Here is a 16,785-nt window from a genome sequence, read left to right as displayed (position 1 = left end):
ATTTATGCTGTTATTTGGCTGTCCAAAATGAGGACCCACTGGTACAAGTTTCCTGTGAGCAAAATAACCAAATTGGGTTATACCGAAAAGTTTATAGAACAGAATAATTACAGAATAATTTTAAATCAGCTGATGATGCACCAAGTCATGAGTCTGCATCATTATTCTATAATCATAGGATTAATTTTTATTCAAAATAAGCATCTATTACAGTGAAATGGTAATGTCACTACACTATAACTCCAACAGCAGTTTTGGACTTGATGCAGGAATTCCTAGCATCGGTGAATTTCTATGGACTATGTTATATGGGAGGTCAGAGACTAGATTATCAAAATTGTCCCTTCTGTCCTTAAAATCTATGAATCTGTGAATCACAATAGTTCTGCTAGCATTTTACAAAATTCAGCAAACCGGAAACCCAAGGTAAGAAATCCATATGAAAATGCTGGATGGACATGAAAAGGAAACCAAAATAATCCCACTTTATATTAAGGATGCCTTTATAAAGTTGATAAAGGCTTAATAGGTGTTGTAAGCATGTTACAAATGTAAATAGTATGCATTATAGAGGGTTATAAGATCAGCCAAGGTGTTATGAATGGCTATAAGCAAACTATCGACCTGTTTGACTCAACAATAGTTGATCAACCCTTTATTAAAAAAAAAATCTATTCATGCTATATTAACCCTTTAGAAACATACCCAGTGCAAAGCGTGACCAACAAAAAGTGGTGTGTTAATGCTTGTCTATACACTCTTGTTTGTCCTCTTACGACTTCATCGTCCAAGCAGTTGGCATGTTGTTTTGCTGTGTCCTCTTTTACTATCTCTGCCACTATCACTACCTCCCTGGCAATACCGCGAGGGGCAGCAGTTCCTGTCAGCATCCAGCTAGATCCACTGCATCCACTGATGTACAAGTCAGACGAAAGGGGAGAATAGTGGGACCAGCAGCAGTAAAGTTATTAAGGGTAAATTTTTCAAAAGCACCTAAGTTCAATAGAACTGAGGTTCCAAAGTGAAGCTAACACTTTTGAAAACGTTACCTTAAGTCTCTTGGGAATCTAGTGTTCTGGGGTGAAATATCATGTGAAGTGATAGCCTAATTAAAGAGTAATATCAAACAGAGCATAAATAGCTTCTTTGTGAAAAGCTCAGGGATCTTCTTAATTCTCTATTGGATTTGCCAAATAAAATTTTAAAAATCCATCCGATATTATTAGATTAAAGGAGATATTAGTGAAGTAGTAGAGAGTGCTGATTTATTATGCATTTATGTAGAGGAAGCCAGACTTCTATCTTTTCAGCTTTTTGCAAGAGAGTTTTGAACTTTCAAAAATATATATAAGGAATGGTTTAAAGCTGAGAATGAAAGCTATGCTAGACTGGGGACCACCTACTCTGCCAGAGTTGAACATCTATCCTGGGCCTCCCCATGAGCGAACAGTGTAACACTGTTGCAAAAAAAGTGATCATCATTCTGGGATGTATTAGCAGGAGTGTTGTAAGCAAGACACGAGAAGTAATTCTTCCGTTCTGCTCGGTGCTGATTATGCCTCAACTGGAGTACTGTGTCCAGGAAAGAAGTGGACAAATTGGAGAAAGTCCAGAGAAGAGCAACAAAAATGATTAAAGGTCTAGAAAACATGACCTATGAAGGAAGATTCAAGAAATTGGGTTTGTTTAGTCTGGAAAAGAGAAGACTGAGAGGGGACATGGTAATAGTTTTCAAATACATAAAAGGTTGTTACAAGTAGGAGGGAGAAAAAATGTTCTTCTTAACCTCTGAGGATAGGACAAGAAGCAATGGCCTTAAATTACAGCAAGGGCAGTTTAGGTTGGACATCAGGAAAAACTTCCTAACTGTTAGGGTGGTTAAGCACTGGAATAAATTGCCCAGGGAGGTTGTAGAATCTCCATCATTGGAGATTGTTAAGAGCAGGTTAGATGTACACCTTCTCAGGGATGGTCTAGATAATACTTAGTCCTGCCATGAGTGCAGGGGACTGGACTAGATGACCTCTCGAGGTCCCTTCCAGTCCTATGATTACCAGAGCATCTGGTGATCTTTATTTAGCCTCACAACACTGCTGAGAAGTAGGGAAGTACTACTGTCCTCATTTTACAGATGAGTAACTAAAGCACAGAAAGACTAAGTGACTTACTTAAGGTCACAGGGGAAGTCTGTAGCACAGCAGGGAATTGAACCTAGGTCACTGAAGTCCCAGGCTAGTGTCCTAACCATTAGAACATCCTTCCTTCCATCTTCCCTTGGCCAAAAGCTCAACAGGTTTAGATGTGTACCTGGTGTTACCAGAAAGTAACTGATTTATATCTAGCTGTTTGATACCTACTGATGAAAAGCACTATATAAGAGGTAGGTATTATTATATTATATAGTGTGAAAACAAATGCTAAGTAATAACAATATTTTGCTCTTCTGTATCACCTTTCCCCCCAGGATATCAGAGTGCTTTATAAACATTAATTAAGCTTCCTGTTACCTCTGTGGGGCAGGCAAGTATTAGTGTACTCATTTTACTGATAAAGTGAGAGACAGAAATTTGGAGAGGCATGTTTTTTTAAAATGTTCACTACTAGTGGGTGCCCCAGTTCTTGAGTGCCAGCCTGAAACAATTAGGGTCCGATTTCAGACATGCTGATCCCTTGGTGTTCAGCTGGAGTTGAGGGTTGTCTGCACCTCTGAAAAATCAGGTCCTAGTTGTCCCACACCAAGTCAATTTCCAAACAGGGAGTAGAACCCAGAAGCCGTGACACTCAGCCCCCACACGATAACCATTAAACAACGCCGTCTCTTATGAGCACTATAAAGGAAAAAATTGTCTTGAGGTCTCTTAGGTTTTCAAGTGAATCATTAGCCTAATTTAAAAATATTATTTGAATTTTTAAAATGGGAAAGAGTTTGCTGATATATTTAATTTCCAAATTTTGTTGTGGCAAGACAAGAAAAAAATACAGGTCAGGCCTTTGGATCAGGCCTCTCTCTCGCTAGCTTTCTTCTAAATCTAAGAATTTATTTATATTACAGGAGCACTCAGAGGCCCCAGTCAGGCTGAACCATCATTGTGCTGGGTGCTGTATAAACCCACCAAAAAAAAAAAAAAAAGTCAGTCCCCACCCCAAAGACTTTGCAGTCTAATTCGAAACATGAGACAACAGGTGGGTCATAGCCTGCAATAGAGGTCATTGGCAGGAGGTGAAAGACCAGGACAGTGGTTCTAGGAACACATGGTTACTTGGACTAGCTATGTGCATAATTTGCAGCTTTCAGTCTTTTTTTAAATGAGATTGAATGGATCTCTAACAGGACACTTGCCCAGCCATCAGTCAACCTGCTGATTGCTTTGTTTTAAATGCCATATTTTATGTTGCAGGAATGTACTGTACCATGCAGAAGATATATGGCACCAGAAAGATCATCTTGTGACTTTAACCATTCTTACGGTCAGCAAACAGATATAAAGAGATAGGAAATTACGGCCTTTTTATTACCGATAGACCAGAGCTCAGGAATGCTTGCAGGAAGTTTGCAGACAAAAAACAGTCCCAATAAACTATACTTTTTTTAGCTAGACAAATGAGAATGTAAAGTAGCATGTTTATGGGTACAAGAGGTCACTTTCCAACATCAAACCCTTTAGGTCCACAGTGTCACATGACTTTTAAGTGCTACATTCTGGTATACATTCGCTTAGGTTTAAGAACATTGAGCCACCCAGCGCTGAATAATTTCACGAGAGTCCTTCAGTCTTGGTCTTACATTGAAACATTCACTTTGAAACTGTGACACCCAACCATGGAAGGCCCAATACTCTCAAAATGCCCACTGGCACCAAGAGAGAGCTTGGACTATAGAGTTTTGAACAGCATGTCACTGGGGTCAAGCTTGCAGGAAGTGTGCAATGGAGCTAAGCATGCTCACTTTCCCCCTGAAGACAGCCCCTTTTCTCTCTGTGCAGATGGAAGTGCAGGGCACATGCACAACTAGCCTCTCACACCTCGTATGGAAGCGCCTCGGGGCAGGGCTCATCTCCTACTATATATCAGTACAGTGTCAAGCATAATGTTATTCGGTCTCAGTTGTGGCCTTTACGTGCTGCTGTAATACAAATAATGAGTGTCAGTAATACTATCTGCCAGGATCTGGGTAGAATCGCACCTAGGCGGGCTTCCTGAGAGGGGTCCACTTTATGGGAAAGTCATGCACAGTTTTGTCCATATACATTAGCACAAGGCATGTCAGAATTTGTCCTATGAGGGATATCATGCATCCTGGGTTTTGTGTTGAAACCAAAAAGCAGTTTGTAAAATATCTAAGACAAATTCTGCAAGTCCTTACTCAGGCAAAATTTCTACGGACACCAACGGGAGACGTGCCTGTCTGAAGACTGCAGAATTTCACCGTGATTTTAAATAAATGCGCAAAAACTGTTCCTGAAGTTATAGGAGAAGATGCAGCACTGCAATGTGATGAGTAAGACAATATTTTGTGTCTCCGTTGCACCTCACATCACCCAGTGTTATCCCTCCAGTCGTTTATGCTTATTTTACATATAGGGAAAGTGAAGCACTGAGAGGTTAAGTGATTTGCCCATGGAAACACAGGAAGGCAGTGGTAGGAATAGGAACACAACCCAGGTCTGGCTCACCATTTTATGCTTGAGCCCCAAGACCTTTCTTGCTATGAAATTCCACAGGCCCAACATACAATAACTATTTTTTCCAACCATCCCCTCATTCTATTAAAAATATTTTAACAAACTGTGGACAGCAAATATCCTGTCCCAAATTATGAAAGGCAAAGAGCAGACTGGGTCTTATTAAGGAAGAACATACCATTCCTGCTTGCCATGACCTCCAGCACAGTTTTGACACAAGAATACGCATCTACTCAGCATTTCAATCTAGATCCAGCAGGCCTGCAAAGAAGGAATATTCAGCAAAGGGGGTAGTAAAAACAAGGAGCCTATTTACCCAATTTTTGTTTTAATTAATGTGGATTAAAGCCTTCCTCTTTGGATAGGAAGACAAGAGTCGAGTGTATAATCTCTTTCCAACATTTTTGCTGGGACTCTTTCAAAACAGACGGTTTTGCCCCTCCCCCATCCCGTCCCACTCTAGAATTTCTGTGTCCTAATTTTTCAGTTAACTGAAAATGTTCTAGCCATAAATGTGTGGCCCTCAGCAGGAATTTGAATCCAAGATGATCAGGATTTAATGTCTCAGATCATTGTTCAGCAGCCAGTTAACAGAACTACATTAGCTACAAGCCAGAGATGGAGAAGCAAAAGAAGGAAGTGAAAACCTTGCGCAGCCAAAGTAGCACATGACCCAAGGCTATACTAATCTAGTTCTCAGATGTAACATTTTCTAAATGTGCCTAAGTTACTTAGGAGTGTAAGTTCCATTTTTAAAAGTGATGTAGGCATGCATGAGCTTGTCTATACATGGAATTATTCCTGATTAACTCTACCGATTAACCCAGTGGATTAAGATTAATAGGAACCAAGTACTCTTGTTCCAGAATAGGAGTGTCCACACACAGAGCTAACTGGGGATAACTCCATGTGTAGAAAAACCCTTCATCTGACTGAAAGTTAGGATGACTTAGGGCCACATTTAAAATGATATTTAGGCACCTAAAGACACAGATAGGTGAGATTTTCAAAAGCAACTGTGTGAATTAGGTGCCTGATTTCCATTGACTTTCAGTGGGAGTTAGGTGTCTAAATTGTACGAGCAGTTTTGTAATTCCCTCTAGACACCTATCAGCATTGTTAGTCATTGTTAGACTAAGGGCCAGATTGACAGCCACTTTTGAAAAAGCTCCTAGGTCACTTAGGCACTTCTGAAAATTCTACCCCAAGTCTGACTAGATCAAGGGCCCAATCTTGCAAAATTCCCACAGATTTCAATGGGAGCCAATTTACAGAGCCAAAGACTCCTCCTGAAAATCTTCTCCGGGCTCTGCACATCCACTAAAATGGCCTTGGCAGGCCCTGTGAATAAACTCCTTTTTCCTTTTCATCTCCTGGACATGGACAGCCTTAAAAGGAAAAAAAACAAAAACAAAAACAAAAAAAAAAACATTTTCTGGAATATTACAGTTTGCAATTATTATACTACCTGCACTCGATAAATAATAGTAATTATTATAACTGACAAGAATCACACTTATACTTCATCAAGAATTTTCCAAAAATAGATTTCAAGATCAAGAGAAGGAAAACTTAAAATTTATCTATCTAATCTAGGTACTTATATGACTTCCATTACTGCTATATCAGAGCATCTCAAAATCTTGCACATAGCTTTCACATATCCTCATGGCACCCCTGTAAGGGAAGGAAGTACTATTATTCCCATTTTTGAGATAGGGAACTGAGGCCCAGAGAGACTAAAGCTCAAACTTTTAAAGGTATTTAGGCATGGTACAGCCTGTACAATTCACCCAGATGCAGGGCTGTAATTTTTAACCTGCGTAGAATTTATGAGGTTGTCTAAAAAGAGAAAGACATTGATGTATACAGCACTGAAAAAGGGAACTTGCGTGTCATGCAGCGAAGTCCCCTACCTATAATTTAATTCTAAAGAAGACAATGCTTCCTGTATTTGCAGTCATAAACCCATCTGTCTCAACATTCCTGCTTTTTGCAACTTGTGCCTGAACCAAAATACCCATGTTCAGACTAGAGGCATGTTTGGCACAAGGGACTGGTCTTGCAATAGAAGCAGTGTAACAAATCCATGTACTGTAAAAGGCCAACACAATGCCTAGATAAACCACCTGCACACACCTGAGGGCTAGGAGTAGAAGCCTTGTCCTTTAGTTTAAAAAACAAAACAAAACAGACCTCTAACACCTGAGTTAAAGGAGAAGTTTTCTGTTACAACTCTCTCATTACCTATGAGACGGAAACATCACATACTCATACACACACAGTCATGCCATAGACCAGAAAGACTGCATGGAGGTGGGTACAGAGTCACAATAGTTGATGGTAAAGACTTACTGGAGCACATAATGCCGCATACAGTTCTCAGATATAACACAAAACAGATAGTAAGCAGGTTACACAAGAACTGAGCCAAAAGGCTCAAGAAGCCCTGCAAATCTCTCTGGATGCCCCACCTACAATGATCTGTTACTGGGATAAGTTCCCCACACCACAGTGAAAAGGGCTCTGCTGTTAATGTTCATCACCTGTTCAAATCCGGCAGAGGCTCGTCAAACTGGTTGGGTGGTTAACGGGTCTTAGTTCTGTTCTTGGAGAAGGTATGTCCATACTGCAAAAGCAAGCTCCAAAACTGGCACATCTGTTGGCCATCTGAGATTGCGAGGACAGGGTTAAGGTGCAGCCATGGGACTGTGTGGCCTTTTACTGCCACCACCTATGCTGTACCCGTGTCTGTAGACAGAGGACTTCAGTCTCTAGGGAAGTCAATTTGGCACATTCCACCAGCACTAAAAATTCACTTCCCTTAAAAAATAAACGATCAGACAAAACCCCCCGACCAAGTTCATGAGCAAATTTGGAAAGGTCTTGTTTCAAACCAGCAAGGGGACACTCTACCAGCATCACCTTTCAGCAGATCAATGCACTGTCTGGAAGGAACTGTTTGCCAGCCTTCCTCACCCCAGAACGAGCACTGTGGCTGCAGCCGCATGGCAGAGCAGACTTGCTGGGAAGGATCAGAGCTAACTCAATGGAGAGAGAAGATGCCTTGGGAGCTTGGATCTCTCCAGGTTTTCCTGCACCTACTGGTAGAGATATTCCAGCTTTCCCAGCCCGTAGGCAGAAAACCTTCACACAGTGTAATCAGGAGCAACCCCACACGTTCTCTCATTCTTGAGGGCGGGTTTCCCAACTGGAGAGTCCCTAGTTGATCAAGGGTTAATCCTCCAGCATTCTTAGTCCCTCTAAATGCCCCCAGCCTCCCCAGATGGACTCATGTCACTCTCCTGCTCTCTGATCTCCATCCGAAGTGAGACAGGTGCTGACCAAAGCAGGTAGCCGACTGGAGGCAATACGCTGAGCACGGTGCCTGTGGCCCGCTACTCTACCTCTGTTCCATCTGGTGTCCCCCCCCCCCCCCCGCCCCCCAGCCATGGTACTCTGATCCAAAGGATCCTGCTTTAATCCTCCCTTGGCTGCTTTCCTCAGATATGCAAGAGGCCTCCAGCCATTCATCTGGAGAGGATGCAAACTGCTTTTACTTCCTGTCTCCAGGCTTCTGCCGAAACAGACTGGCTTAGTCATATGCAAACAGTCCTCAGGAACGTTACAAAAAGGATCACATCAATTCTTGCAGCACATCCTTTGAAGCATTGTGGGGAGTGGCTGGCGAAGGTCAGATCTCTTGGAGGCCAGGATCCAGGCCCCGGCAGGAGATCCCCAGAAGTCTTTGCTGCCGAGCGCCAAGCATGATGGCATACCTTTTAGGATGCTTGCTGCTCAGGTTACCAGGCAATACAGGGTTTACCTCTGGCTTGTAGGGGTTCACAAGAGAGTGGAAGGGCTAGTCTGGACTGGGAGAACTTAAAATGTTTTCTGAGGCCAGGGTTTGGGGTAAGGAGAATCTCTGCAGAGAGAGACCACAAAGTGTGGGGGGATCCCACTGTTCTGAATGTCCCCAGTTCTTAGCCCACCCATGGCCAAGGAAACCACTGCAAAATATTCTGCGGAGGAACAGCTATGGAAGGGGATGAATGGCCTTGGGGTTAAAGGTCAGGAGACCTGGATTCATTTTCCAACTCAGCCACAGACTTCTTGTGTGACACTGGATAAGACACAGTCTCTCTATGCCTAAATTCCCCCATCACAATACTTCATTTCTCCTGCCCTCTAGCTATCTTCTCTATTTAGACTGTAAGCTCTATGGGGCAGGGACTATATGTATGTACAGCACCTAGCACAAAATGGGGCCTCTAAGAGTACATCTACACTGCAGCTAGGAGCAAGGGTCCCAGCCCAGGTAGACAGACTTGTGCTTGCTCAGCTGGAGCTAGCTCACTAAAAGCCCACCCAATTTCCTGGGTCTGAACCTGGGTGGCTAGCTTGTCTCTCCACCGGAGCCATGATGTCCACACTGCTATTGTTAGCAACGCTAGCTCAAGCTGATCCAGTGTGAGCCCGTCTACCTGTGTTGGGAAGCTTGCTCCCTGCTGCAGGGTATACATACCCTAAGCACTACTGTAATGTAAATTAAATAATAACGAGAGGATGAACATGGGTATACAGGAGAAAAAAAAGAGTCCGATTTAAAGGCCAAAGTTTCTCAACCTGATTCTTTGGTCCTAAATAAGGATGACGTATATGAAGTGTAGAATAAAGCTCTTGGCTTTCAGGGAGTGCAACCAGACCAGTGTGAGGAAATTGTTCTGGAGGAGCCACCGCCCTCTTCCCCATCAAAGACCTTATATCTGCACCTAGTACAACTGAAAAGAGCTCGAACAAACTTTGGTGCACAGTCATAGAATCATAGAATATCAGGGTTGGAAGGGACCTCAGGAGGTCATCTAGTCCAACCCCTCTGCTCAAAGCAGGACCAATCCCCAATTAAATCATCCCAGCCAAGGTTTTGTCAAGCCTGACCTTAAAAACTTCTAAGGAAGGAGATTCTACCACCTCCCTAGGTAACGCATTCCAGTGTTTCACCACCCTCCTAGTGAAAAAGTTTTTCCTAATATCCAACCTAAACCTCCCCCACTGCAACTTGAGACCATTACTCCTTGTCCTGTCCTCTTCTACCACTGAGAATAGTCTAGAACCATCCTCTCTGGAACCACCTCTCAGGTAGTTGAAAGCAGCTAGCTATCAAATCCCCCCTCATTCTTCTCTTCTGCAGACTAAACAATCCCAGTTCCCTCAGCCTCTCCTCATAAGTCATGTGTTCCAGACCGCTAATCATTTTTGTTGCCCTTCGCTGGACTCTCTCCAATTTATCCACATCCTTCTTGTAGTGTGGGGCCCAAAACTGGACACAGTACTCCAGATGAGGCTTCACCAATGTCGAATAGAGGGGGATGATCAAGTCCCTCGATCTGCTCGCTATGCCCCTACTTATACATCCCAAAATGCCATTGGCCTTCTTGGCAACAAGGGCACACTGCTGACTCATATCCAGCTTCTCGTCCACTGTCACCCCTAGGTCCTTTTCTGCAGAACTGCTGCCTAGCCATTCGGTCCCTAGTCTGTAGCTGTGCATTGGGTTCTTCCGTCCTAAGTGCAGGACCCTGCACTTATCCTTATTGAACCTCATCAGATTTCTTTTGGCCCAATCCTCCAATTTGTCTAGGTCCCTCTGTATCCTATCCCTGCCCTCCAGCGTGTCTACCACTCCTCCCAGTTTAGTATCATCCGCAAATTTGCTGAGAGTGCAATCCACACCATCCTCCAGATCATTTATGAAGATATTGAACAAAACCGGCCCCCAGACCGACCCCTGGGGCACTCCACTTGACACCGGCTGCCAACTAGACATGGAGCCATTGATCACAACCCGTTGAGCCCGACAATCTAGCCAACTTTCTACCCACCTTACAGTGCATTCATCCAGCCCATACTTCTTTAACTTGCTGACAAGAATACTGTGGGAGACCGTGTCAAAAGTTTTGCTAAAGTCAAGAAACAATACATCCACTGCTTTCCCTTCATCCACAGAACCAGTAATCTCATCATAGAAGGCGATTAGATTAGTCAGGCATGACCTTCCCTTGGTGAATCCATGCTGACTATTCCTGATCACTTTCCTCTCATGTAAGTGCTTCGGGATTGATTCTTTGAGGACCTGCTCCATGATTTTTCCGGGGACTGAGGTGAGGCTGACTGGCCTGTAGTTCCCAGGATCCTCCTCCTTCCCTTTTTTAAAGATTGGCACTACATTAGCCTTTTTCCAGTCATCCGGGACTTCCCCCGTTCGCCACGAGTTTTCAAAGATAAACACAACCTTCAAGGCCTCTGCTTGACACCGACCCATTCCCTCCCTCCCTCCAACGCCCCCATCTCTGACTACGTGCTTCGCTTGGAAAACTCCACAGAGGCTGCCAAATTAGGAAGTTCTAAACTCCAACAACCCCCCACCCCAACCCCTTTGTTATTGTCACTGCAGTAACAATTCAGCTCAGCACCAGGTGCTAGGTTCATTATTGTCCGTTCATGTTTCTAAATCTACCCAATCCAGGATGGAAAAATAGCAACCCTTCATTGTTACAACTTTATTTATAGTCATCATCTCTTGGGGGAAAAACAAAGGCCAGCGCATCACAGATCAGCTGGGAGATATTAAATTGTTATTATTGGCCCCAAACCTTATTCAGGAAAGACACCAACTGAAAGCAAAGGGAGATCTGCCCAAGTACAGACTTAGAAGAGTCTGCAGGATCTGGCCCATTATTGTTGTTTACTATGTACCTGCACACAGAGGATCCCTGCACCAGGGTCTTCCAGTGTAAAGGCTCCGTTCATATGAGGTGATGCTGGGTCAAGTAATTGCACTGGGAGGTGCATGGGGAGAAATTATTGCAGACCTTTACTGGGTAACCCTTGCTTTTCCCTTCAAACCAGCTCAGTTCTGATGGATGGCACTTTAAGACTCAGAGCCCCAGCATACTCATCTCCAGCTGCTCCCTATACTTCTGTTTGATGGAGCAAGCAGCAGGCAGACAACTCCAACTCTTCTCCTTCTATCCAAGCCAGGACGTACAGTGCACTAACATGGCCACAGGAAGGATCTTCTCTCCTTTACCCCTTTATTTTCATGCATGGCTGGGTCATAACCTGGCCCTAACTCAGATGCATACAATACAGTTTGAACAGATACACTGTATGAAAGGAAATGCCGCTTGCTAGTAGACTTGTTCATCACACCTCTACTGGCAGAGCATAAAGCCTGTCTGTCAATCAGGCACCTTGAATCAGTGCACTCCAATATTACAGGGATGAGGCAGTATAAGAACCTGCATCGCATGGCACAGCACAGCAATCAGAAGAGTTGCATCACTTTTTTATAGTTAAAGGAGCATTGGATGAAAAAGTTTCGCTTTCATTTAACTGTAGCAAGTTAAAACTATACACACACATAAGGTGCCTGGCAAAATGCATGAAAGCCATATGGCACTTGATAAAACATTGACTGTAATTGCACAAAGAGATCCTGCTTTTTCAGTCTCTAACCCTGCTACAATTCTGAGTAGCTTCTTATTTTTACAAAGCACTGACCATAATGGACATACTCTCACTTAATCTGAAGGTCATGTGCACTATCAGAGAAGCTGCTATTTTTCAGTGGATAGAAATGAAACACTAAACTAATCGGCTACAAGATATCTGCCCAGTCAGTAAAATATCTGTCATTTAGCCCCAGACACTTATTTAGTGCTGGAAAATCTCACCCCTTCTACAATTCCAGTTTTGGGAGAAATTAATAAATTAAATCAAATCAGGAGTAGGGCATACCTGGAGAAATTAGAAAGGGGAGGAGTTCACCTTCCTGACTACGGCTATCAGGACTGACCACGACTACTTACTCCTGTATAAAAACTCCCAGAGCAGAAATATGATCACATACTAATTGATTCTAGCCTCCTCACTCATCTTATCTAGAATAGGAGATAGATAATGGAATTGATTTTCCTTCTTCTGCTCTCTCTGCACACTGCCAAGACAGCAACAGAAGGTAAGAAGACCATGCTGTTCTTCCCACCCCTGGGTATCAAGGTTATTCATATTTGATTATTTGAATTTTGAATACCACTGAATTCTGTTCAAACTCTTTAATCCTTCTATATGATAAATCTAAGGTATCTGTTTGTTTGTTTCTCTCTCAGGTCATTTATGGGTTGGTATCACAAGTGGATTTATTCTGACTATTTTATTTTACCTTTATGGTTATAGTATTTTTTCACCCCAAGAAAATCCATCAGGTTTTACTTTACCTCTATATGTAATTATAAATGTCAAAGATTCCGTAAAAATGTATTTTCTTTGCCTATGTACTATGCTGATTTAAATGGCATACAACTATAGGTAGCCTAATTTTATTTTTCTTCTAATAATGCTAAGAAATAATGTAAGAAATGAAAGAATTCAGGTTCTTTGTCTTTTGCTACTTTAGCCTGATAGAGCCATATATTTGTTTAAAAATTAACAGACATTTATAGTTCTCTTTCTTTCTTTAATTAAATTTTTGCTATCCACTGATGATGACTGTGTTAATACCAGATAATGATCTATCATCAGCACTGCAAAAATTTCAGATGGCTTTTGTACGCTTATATTGGATCAGGAATGCAGTACTATTCAATAATATCCTTCCCCATGTAAATATCAAAGTTAAAAATAAACACAACAGTCCTTAAGTAGCGATGAAGGCTCAGAGTTTTTGTCCTAAAAAGGAGCAGGCTGCATCATTAAGAAAAAAGATTCAGTATTATCAGATGCATCTAATGTATTGCTGCCCTGTGTCTGAGAGTTTGTGAAAGGGATGCAGCTTTCAACAAGATAACCCATCTCAAGATCCACTGGCAAAAGTAGTTGAAAGCAGCAAACGCTGAACGTGATGAGGACAGTGTTAAAACCTGAACAGAACACTACTGAAACGGAGGAGTTTAACCCCAGCGAGGGGTTTTTTAATTCTCCAGATCAACAATCCAGTAATTTACCCTTTTCCACATCCATCCTTTGAGAATGACATTGCAATACAGTTGCAGCTGCTCAATCTGACCGGTGTGGCTCTTCTGTCACTTAAGACTTCCAATAACCTCCTTCCTATAAACCTCCCCATTCACATCTAGTACAGATGCACATGCACAACAAGCCTCTGCTTTTCAAAGTATTCAGCAACTAATATATCTCCCACTTGGTTCAAAGCCCACAGCTACTAACACACATCTCTCTGACTGCACTCTTGGTGGGCTGTTTTTATAAAAGAGGTTTGTGCTTTTAAATAAGAGACAATCTATAACAGTTTGCTGTATTCACAAGACAGAGCTTAAGTTACTAGGGCTCTGTTTATACTTTTAGGGGTTCTCCCTAAACATGAGTGATCAGAGCTGAATTAAAAGCAGGTTTGATGGGACCATAGCTTGGGGACCTCAAGTTGTAGGAAGCCTTGACCTTTGGTAAGAGAATAATAACATCACCACCACCAAGCTCTTTTCATGCATATATCTTAAAGTGCTTTATAGAGTAGGTACATTAAGTATTATCCCCATTTTATCAATGGGAAAACTGAGGCACAGAACTGAAGCAACTTTCCCTAGGTCAACCAGAAGCCAGGAGCAGATCCACGAATAAAATGCAGAAGTCCTAACTCTCCGGCAAACATCCTAACCTGGGCCATGTTGTCTCTCAGTATGGTAGCATCTCATGAAACATCAGAAATAATTTAATGATGTTAATCGGCTCCTACATATTTATCGTTATTCCATCATCAACAGCAGCATAATGTGCCCCCAAAGCATCCCATTTCAGTGCCTCCTGGGGATCACTGGTAGGGGCAAGACTGAACATGACAGATCCGTGTGAGATCTGGGCAGCTCCAACAGAGACATTCAAACCTTTTGAGAGAGGATTGTTTAAAACCATCTGTAGTGCCATCACCATTGTTAGCACATTATGGTCCAGACGTTATGTAACAGGGATACACCTGCCAAAGTGGGGATAGGGAAATAATTTCTCCCCAGGGCATATTAGCAGGGACCTTGGAGCGTTCTCACATTCCCCTTGAGCACTGAACAGGATTTACAGATTTACCACCCCAAACTATTAGTTTCTAGAACTTCAAAGGATACACATATGGCAGACCTTGTTCCTTTCATTTTCTGTACTTCTACTTTATGTATTTTTGATTCTCATGGAGGTAAAACTTTGTAACGTACACTGGCACTGACGGGGTCTGCACGAAATTCTAGCCTTACGTCTCTCTGGGCCATGCAAAGGCAAAGTATGTGCTGTTCATAGCAATGCAGAGTTGCAAGGACAAAAAAATAAAACAGAACAGAACAAATAAAGGCATAAGAATTCTTTAACTTTTTCCATTTCCACTTACTGGGGCAAGAACTCTTTACAAACACACATTAATATTTCATACCCAGCTCCGAGACGGCAGAACCATGACACTGTCATCTTAAGATTTAATGTAAAACTAAGGAGAGTGAGAGGTACACGAAAAGAACACAAAGACAGGTTAGTACTGGAGAGCCAAGGAGGAAAGAAATCGCTGATCGCCTCCCTGCCTATCCTCACCATCCAACACAAGATTAAATATCACTAACAAGTTATCAAAAACATGATCTTCTCCCAGTAGTTACCTTGGCCATTACAACTGTCAAGGTTCCTTCACCACTCTGAACTCTAGGGTAGAGATGTGGGGACCTGCATGAAAACCCCCTAAGCTTATTTTTACCAGCTTAGGTTAAAACTTCTCCAAGATAAAAACTATTTTACCTTTGGCCTTGGACTTTATTGCTGCCACCACCAAGCGTCTAACAGGGAAAGAGCCCGCTTGGAAACGTCTTCCCCCGCCCCCCCACCCCCCCAATCCTCCCAAACCCTACACCCCCTTTCCTGGGGAAGGCTTGATAAAAATCCTCACCAATTTGCATAGGTGAACACAGACCCAAACCCTTGGATCTTAAGAACAATGAAAAAGCAATCAGGTTCTTAAAAGAAGAATTTTAATTGAAGAAAAAGTAAAAGAACCTCTGTAAAATCTGGATGGTAAATACCTTACAGGGTCATCAAATTCAAAACAGAGAATCCCTCTATGCAAACCCTTAAGTTACAAAAAGACACAAAAACAGGAATATACACAGCACAGCTTATTTTATCAGCCATTTAAACAAAAGAATCTAACACATTTCTAGCTAGATTACTTACTAAGTTCTAAGACTCCATTCCTTTTCTGTTCTTGGCAAAAACATCACACAGACAAAGAGACCCTTTGCTTCTCCCCCCCTCCAGCTTTGAAAGTATCTTGTCTCCTCATTGGTCATTTTGGTCAGGTGCCAGCGAGGTTACCCTAGCTTCTTAACCCTTTACAGGTGAGAGGGTTTTTCCTCTGGCCAGCAGGGATTTTAAAGGTGTTTACCCTTCCCTTGATATTTATGACACCAACACAGGCAGACTTTTGATCTTAAGTTTATATCCTTAAGCAGGATAGGTTCTTTGGTGCTTCCTTTTCTTTCTTCCTTGTAAGCATTCAGTGAGCGGCTGCCAGCACACTCGCAAAGCCTTATCTGAGTTGGCCTGCGAACATTCATACATAGCTACAGCGTGACAAACTCTTACTCAACAGACCCACTGTAAGCATGAAGGAAGGAAATACTACGTGCTGCAGGTTACTGAGCATGTGCCAAGAACTGGACACGCTCAGCCCAATATTTTTCTGTCCTCACTATTCTTCTCCTGGCCCTGTAAGCCTGAAACGCAGGCTTCAGTCATCATGGGAACTGATAGCCCCCCAATCTATGCTGTGACAATGAGAATATTTAACATTTATATAGTGCTTTACAGCATCAAAGTCCTGTAAAAATATTAACACATCAACCCTCTGATTAAACATCAATCCTGCAATTAATCATTAAACTAATAAGAGCGGTTAATAAGGGAGTAATAACTGAGCTTTGGACAAGCCCACAGAATAGGCAGGAGCGTACCTCACTTGGGATGGAGGATTTGGCCCACAACCGAGGGTTTCTGTGAGCAAGAGAAAGGCGTGGACGGACTGCATGGCAAAGAGACAGAAGAGGAATACGAG

The 16,785-nt window shown here is 42.5% G+C and overlaps 1 protein-coding gene across 1 annotated transcript in view; it reads left to right on the top strand.

Moving 5' to 3' along the window:
- Positions 1–12,644: 12,644 nt before the first annotated feature.
- The window catches only part of CA4 (carbonic anhydrase 4), a 38,891-nt gene continuing 34,750 nt past the window's right edge, over positions 12,645–16,785 (top strand). Inside the window, exon 1 of the mRNA XM_077836322.1 lies at positions 12,645–12,702. Coding sequence (XP_077692448.1) covers positions 12,645–12,702 — 58 coding nt within the window. The remainder of the gene's footprint in view (positions 12,703–16,785) is intronic.

The sequence above is a fragment of the Eretmochelys imbricata genome, chromosome 17 (genome assembly GCF_965152235.1).
Source record: "Eretmochelys imbricata isolate rEreImb1 chromosome 17, rEreImb1.hap1, whole genome shotgun sequence".
Taxonomy (NCBI): domain Eukaryota; kingdom Metazoa; phylum Chordata; order Testudines; family Cheloniidae; genus Eretmochelys; species Eretmochelys imbricata.
Note: the sequence above shows the minus strand (reverse complement) of the source record. Positions and strands in the feature narration are given on the sequence as shown.